General features: G+C 36.4%; 2 protein-coding genes across 4 annotated transcripts in view; one reads left to right on the top strand and one right to left on the bottom strand.

The window, feature by feature from the left end:
* Positions 167 to 3,676, top strand: LOC107631730 (uncharacterized protein At4g06598). 3 transcript variants are annotated; one of them, XM_016335269.2, is made up of 6 exons: positions 201 to 427; positions 543 to 604; positions 1,528 to 2,264; positions 2,367 to 2,442; positions 2,587 to 2,713; positions 2,969 to 3,676. In XM_016335269.2, the coding sequence occupies exons 3-6, from the start codon at positions 1,546 to 1,548 to the stop codon at positions 3,178 to 3,180; spliced, it is 1,134 nt and encodes a 377-aa protein (XP_016190755.1). In that variant the 5' UTR covers positions 201 to 427; positions 543 to 604; positions 1,528 to 1,545; the 3' UTR covers positions 3,181 to 3,676. The 3 variants fall into 3 exon arrangements, with proteins under 3 accessions (XP_016190754.1, XP_016190755.1, XP_020975461.1); XM_016335268.2 differs by lacking the exon at positions 543 to 604 and having other exon boundaries at positions 167 to 427; positions 2,969 to 3,675; XM_021119802.1 differs by lacking the exons at positions 201 to 427; positions 543 to 604 and adding an exon at positions 620 to 1,294.
* Positions 4,560 to 6,441, bottom strand: part of LOC107631731 (ubiquitin-like domain-containing CTD phosphatase) — a 2,529-nt gene continuing 647 nt past the window's right edge. Inside the window, exons 2-6 of the mRNA XM_016335270.2 lie at positions 6,146 to 6,290; positions 5,939 to 6,053; positions 5,772 to 5,835; positions 5,523 to 5,688; positions 4,560 to 5,114 (exon numbers count right to left, since the gene is read on the bottom strand). Coding sequence (XP_016190756.1) covers positions 4,869 to 5,114; positions 5,523 to 5,688; positions 5,772 to 5,835; positions 5,939 to 6,053; positions 6,146 to 6,290 — 736 coding nt within the window. The 3' untranslated portion in view covers positions 4,560 to 4,868. The remainder of the gene's footprint in view (positions 5,115 to 5,522; positions 5,689 to 5,771; positions 5,836 to 5,938; positions 6,054 to 6,145; positions 6,291 to 6,441) is intronic.

The raw sequence follows: 6,441 nt of genomic DNA, 5'->3' as shown, positions 1-6,441 counted from the left end.
TATATCAACAATATAAAAAATTATATATTATCATTTAATTAAATTTACATATGAATTTTTTAGAGTGACATTTGATCAAAATTAAATTTATATAAAATTTTGACTCATTTTGAAATAAGTAAGATTTGTAGGGGTGAAAATGAGAAATGAGAAAAAAATAAAGGAACAGTATTACTTGTCAACAAGGGCTCACAAATGGAGCCCCAGCTTGAACGAGAAGACAGAGATATATAGAAGAGAGAGAGACACATAATCGTATTCGTAGGAATTGGGATATAGAAAGAAGAGAGAGAAATACAAAGGTAGTTTGAAGAAAAATAAACGAACCCTAGAGACCAGGAAAGAGAAAGAGAAAAACTTTGCTTTGATTTCAAGCCCCCCCTTTTAGCATTGCATTTTTGGGATCTCGAATCTTCAGTCACCAAAGGTCAGATATTTTTCCCCCTTCTTTCCGTTTGTTCCTTCTGCTTCGAGTTTTTGGTTCAGATTTTTTTTTTTCTTCCGAGCTTAAGCGAATTATTGGTCCATTGTTTGCATACCAGACGAATCCATCTCCATTTCCAATCTCAATTCGTTCAATCAGCTTGGAACCATTGGCTCTTAGGTGCCAGAATCTGTCGTACATTGCAGCATTTTCATTTCCATGAACTCTGTTTTCCCTCTTTTTTGTGGGAGTTTCGTATTTTCTGAATGCATGCATATGCATGTTTCGTTGAGTTTGTACAAGAAAGGAAGCAAATTAAAGTTTCTATGTTTGAATTTTTTCTCATCTGGGTCCTGCGAGGATAAAACAGGAATTTCAGCTAATTGCTCAAATAGAACAGAAGTGTATCTCCCATTTATTTTAATCAATCTATGCATTTTTCAACGTCCCCCCCTTCTCTCCTTTTTTTTCTTTTCTGTTAGTTGCTTCTGGGTTATTAAATTTCTTTTATCCCTTTATATAAGCTTGGAAAATTCTTCTTCCCAAAAACTTCTCTGTTCCATTAGCGAACTGTTGTTTTTCAAGGTTTCGTAGCAGGATGATTGGACCTTCTTCTTTTCAGAACTTCATCCTAGGAAATATACACTTTGTGGAGCTATGGGATTTTTAATTGTCGCTTAACACAAGAATTTTTCTTAATAAAGTATCTATTTTTACTCATTCAAAATTCTTAAGATTGGCAAAATACGTTATTATTGTTATTTTGTTCCGAAACTGCCTGGCTACATGTGATGGGAGTTCCTTGGTGCACTAGTATTTGAAGATTATAGGGGAGCTGAGATGATCCTTTTGCACCAACTATAAAATTTTGTAAGCCTTTACAGGCATACTTAAAGTGCTGTAGGACCTTTATGCTGAGTAAAAACGGAATTTTTAACTATTTTTTGTAAGTATATTAGATCATTCGGTGAAAACAGCAGATCGTATTTGAATCAGGCTTGTTTAAATTTCCATTGGAATATCATTCCATAATGTCTCTATTTTATTGGTTCTTTAACATATTGGTTGCATTCATTGGTAATTCAAAGCATGATATTTGACAGGTGTTGGTTCTGCTTCTTATGGCAAATTCAAAAGGCTCATCGAATTATAGGAATTTGATGTATCCTGGAAAACATGCCCTGCTTCCTCCTAAAATCCCATTTCCTAGTGCTTCTCAAGCATATGCTGATTATATCCCAAATCCTGCGATTGGTTCTGGTCAGAAACCTAGAGAAGGAAACATACAGCACCATCGTACTTCATCTGAGAGTCTTGTCATAGAGGAGCAACCTTCATGGCTTGATGATCTCCTTAATGAGCCAGAGACACCAGTTCGAAGAGGCGTCCATCGGCGCTCATCGAGTGATTCTTTTGCATACGTAGACACACACAATATGTCTAACATCACTTATGGAGATCAGGATGAATATAAATATAAGAACTTATTATCTTTCCCATCTTGGTCATCTCAAGACTTTGATCATAACAAAGATGCTCATCATATACTCATGCATGCTGAGATGAATTCAGCAAAACAGAACATTAGATCATGGGACTCATTTTCAAATATTACAAATCATCCAGCTGGTGTTCTCTCTGGCAAAGACAGTGTTGCTTTCCAGGGTTCGGGATCACTATGCCCCCCACCACATGAAGCAGAGGGGCTTCCGTCAACTGCAAATGAAAACCATGATGCAGCGGAATCTGGCATACAGGATTCAAAATCATCTTTTGAGAAAAAGGATGGTTCACATGCAAAGTCATCTGCTTCTGAAACAGATACAAAACGTGCCAAACAGTATGTAGTTATTTTCTCTATATCCGATTCTGTGCCTATTACTTGATTTTGCTATTGGTGAATTTACAGTTTAATTCTTGCACTGTTTCTGTTAAATTGCAGGCAATTTGCTCAACGTTCAAGGGTTCGTAAACTTCAATATATAGCTGAGCTGGAAAGAAATGTACAAGCTCTACAGGTAAGCTTCAGCATATGGCAATATTCCTCGTGATTGCTGTTTGACAATTTTTTTTTTTTTTGGTTTATTTTTTTTAATGCATTTTATATACACCCTGGAAAACTTGAGAGTTCTGATTCTGGTTCTTTATATGTCAATACATAGGCAGAAGGGTGTGAAATATCAGCTGAACTGGAATTTCTCAACCAGCAGAATCTTATACTGAGTATGGAGAATAAAGCACTCAAGCATCGTTTAGAAAGTACAGCGCAGGAGCAGCTTATCAAATACTGTAAGTTTCCATAACATGAGAATTGACCGTTTCAATTTTCAAGTAATGGTACTACTTCAAGTAATTGCACTTATTGCTTACATCTCCCTGTTAGAGGAATCCTTGTTAGTTGCACATTTCATTGCATAGATATATTAATAGAAACGTTATATCCAAGTTTTTGCTGTACAGCATACAAGTTTATTTGTATTCAGTTTCACCAGATATAAAAGGTATTTGTTTGGGACACTAATGCTTGTGCAATGTGAAATTCAGTGGAGCAGGAAGTGCTGGAAAGAGAGATTGGAAGATTACGCGCACTGTATCAGCAGCAACAACAGCTCTCGCACCAGCCACAACAACAACCGTCTGCTAGTCACAGACGCACCAACAGCAGAGACCTTGAGTCTCAGTTTACAAACCTTTCTCTCAAACACAAGGACAGCGGCTCAGGGCATGACCCTGCAACTGGTGCGCTTAGAATTTAAATTTGCAGTGACTGCAGCTTTGTTCTGTTTTGCCTAGATTCAACAGGTGTTGCACACGTGCAACAGACTCATCCCCTTATTGGTGCGGGATTGTGCAGAGATTTTATACAGCATATGCCTTCTCTCTGCCCGCTTTGCAGATTTAAGTTCTCTTGGTCTTCCCTCTTTCCCCGCTTGTTTAAATTATTGCCATTTAATCTGTGCCTAGTGGTCATCACCAAAATCTTAGTTTCGGTCAGGTTGACCTGCCAGAGGTGGTAACGCAACAGTTTCAAATCTATGGCCTTCACTATATTTTCAGTGATAATTGTGTAACTGTATGCTCCCCTCTTGTAAAATCTCCACTGCTGTGGAATTTAGCCTAGTGCAAATAGCAAATAGCTGATATCTCCTTGCTGTTTGATTGTGCATTATTTGTATGGATTATGTTAAGCTAATGTTGTGTAATATGATCTTATTGATATTTATGATTTTTCAACATATCTTGCTTGATGCATTGAGATGTTGGGGAAGGGCACTTACCATTTTTACATTTTTTATTCACAATGTGGAATTTAGGCAATGCTTTGAAAATTGTAAATTGTAAGCAAATGATGATGTACAAGCAATTTTAGTACACAAAATTGTATATATTGAATGGATCGAAATTTTTTACCGAGTCTAGTATTAATCATGATTAAAATTGGTAAGTTTTGCTCTCGGGTATTCAAAAAGCAGTTTGTAGATTGGTGTTTTATTTATACAGTATGAACATTGCTTAGACTTAATGACATTGCCGATGGTGACAGTTCTTTTTCTTTCTGCTATTTTTTGGGTCAATGCAGATGATGATGGTTGAACAGTTTTTTTCTTTCTCTTAATAGATTATTAATTTATTATTAAGATCATAAGATTGGAAGAAGAATGGTACAAGAATATTAGAGGAAAAGAGATCCTCGCAAACAAAAGAGAAGAAAATGGATAAAGCTATCAACACATCATTTCCTTCTTGATTCTTCATTGTTTAATTTTAAGTACAATCTAGACTTGCATTCAATTAGATATAAAACAAGAGCGTTGATACAACCACTAATTATTTTTTTTATTAAGAAGTTTTAAATTTTCGTCATCGCCAAAACATATATGACCATAGCATCTACTTCCATTTAATTTATTTACATGAAAATTTTCCTACATGCTTCCTTTGCTCATCTAGACAATATTGAAGTTTTCCTACTTGGATGTGGATTACTAACAAACACCATTTTCAGTAATGATATAACGTAAACATAAGACAGAATGAGATAAAAAGCCACAAGGGAGAGATTCTCACAAGTACCTCATTCTGATTTTGCAAGTTTTTCATAACATGCATTATGGCCAGACCATGGCAACCATAATCCAATATAAAAGAAGCAATATATATTAAGAAATAGCCACAATATCCAATATGGAAACATCATTTTCTCTGGCATCAATTCAAAATCTGTTCTGGAATTGGTGCATAGAGATTGCTCAAGCAGTATCAGTCATCTTAGATAACCCCACACGGCTGCTACAAGGAATTTTCTTTCATTCACCGTTTCCTAAACTAACCACTTGAACGAAAAATTGAAATAATCTAGCTTAACAGTCTATAAATGGCAGTTTGAATAGTTTAGAAGCTGCATCTTGCTTACCACATTCCTTTAAGTGCATTCCGTCGTCACTTATGTTTGCCTGCGCCTTTTTGTATTATCTTCTGCAAATAACTCCCAATTATTATGATTAAGGTGGCTCAAGTCATCAAGCTCCGCAATGGCCAACAAGTATTGAGTCAGTTTCACAAGCTCCTGATCACTGTCCCGATTAGCATGAGCCTTCCTGAATGGTTTAATTATCAAACCATTCTGTGGGTTCATCACAAAATTTCTTCTGAGGTCGTCAAACATGATAGTATTTGAAGCATTGTAGAACTGAAATGAAATTAAAACCCACCAATGAGACAAGTGGAATACGGTTGAGAATAAAAAAAAAAACAATGAAAAACAGATATAGATTGCAATAATTCAGCACATTAAACAGGTACTTTTATGTTTCATACATTTTATCCATTACTATCCTCAAAAGCATGAAACAACATAAAACATCTTTTAAAGATTTCAGGAAGATGACATTGCAGCAATAGTGTATTTCCAACTGAATCAATACATGGATCTATTGCACTTTTACATGTCTTTTACTGTTTTTCTGGATATCCATTTTCTCCCCAGAATGAAAGTAAACTATTAATTTGCCTGATTGATATGAAAATGTTTAAGACAATTCTATTTATCAAATGATAGAGTAAATGGAAGGAGCATTGTATTTCGTATGTACTATACCTCAGGAAATTGAGCCCATATCAAACCTAGTGGCTTGCAATCGAAGACCCCCCGAGATGAGGACTGAACAGTGATCATTGCCAAGTGATCAAGAAGAGCCGTGATCTTGTAGTTGGGATTGTCCAGCACCCCAAGTTGTCCCATCTTGAGGTTAATCCACTTCATGCTGCAGCAAGAGAAAATAATTCAATTCCATGAAATAGTAACCACATTCCATGAGAAGAGAATTGTCATCAAATGAACATTGACCTGGTGGCAGACCATATCATTATGTCATATTCAGCATAAACGGATGTAAGGAACTCATGAAGGTCTGCAGAAGAAACAGAATAAGAAGAATAAGAAAATGACAAATCTAAATTGAAACAAAAAGAAAAAAGAATAATTTTAGAAAGAGAAGGAGGTTATAGTTATACATGGTCTCATGAGTTGACGAGGGTTCTCAGCAGGGGAACGATGATCGAAGAGGGTGTAATCAATGTCAAGAACCAGGAGCTTCTTTCCTTTCCGACACGGATTCTGAAGCTCAATCTTCACGTAATTGTGTATGTATAAAATAAATAATCAGAAAACACATTCCAAAAAAATAGATTAGAGTGAGAATGGAAGAAAGTAGTAGTAACCTTGAAGCTAGAGATGCGTCTTCTGAGCTTCTGCTTGTTGACTTCCATGTCCTTGATGTCCACAACGTCTTCCCGACCAAGCTCGAAATCGTCAACAATCTCCGGAGCCTCCACGGGATCAACAAGAATGTCCTCTTCGGTGGTCCTGCATTTGAGGAATGAGAGAGAGAGAGAGAGAGAAGGGGAAAATCGGGAAAATCAGAGAGAAGGAGAGAGAGAGGAAAAGGAGAGAGGAGATAAAGAGAAAAATGAGTGAGAGAGAGAAGGGGGAGAGAGAGGGGGGGGAAAGAAAAGGA

The sequence above is a fragment of the Arachis ipaensis genome, chromosome B03 (assembly GCF_000816755.2).
Source record: "Arachis ipaensis cultivar K30076 chromosome B03, Araip1.1, whole genome shotgun sequence".
Taxonomy (NCBI): Eukaryota; Viridiplantae; Streptophyta; class Magnoliopsida; order Fabales; family Fabaceae; genus Arachis; species Arachis ipaensis.
The sequence above is the reverse complement of the archived record's forward strand: the minus strand, read 5'-3'. Positions and strand labels throughout refer to the sequence as shown.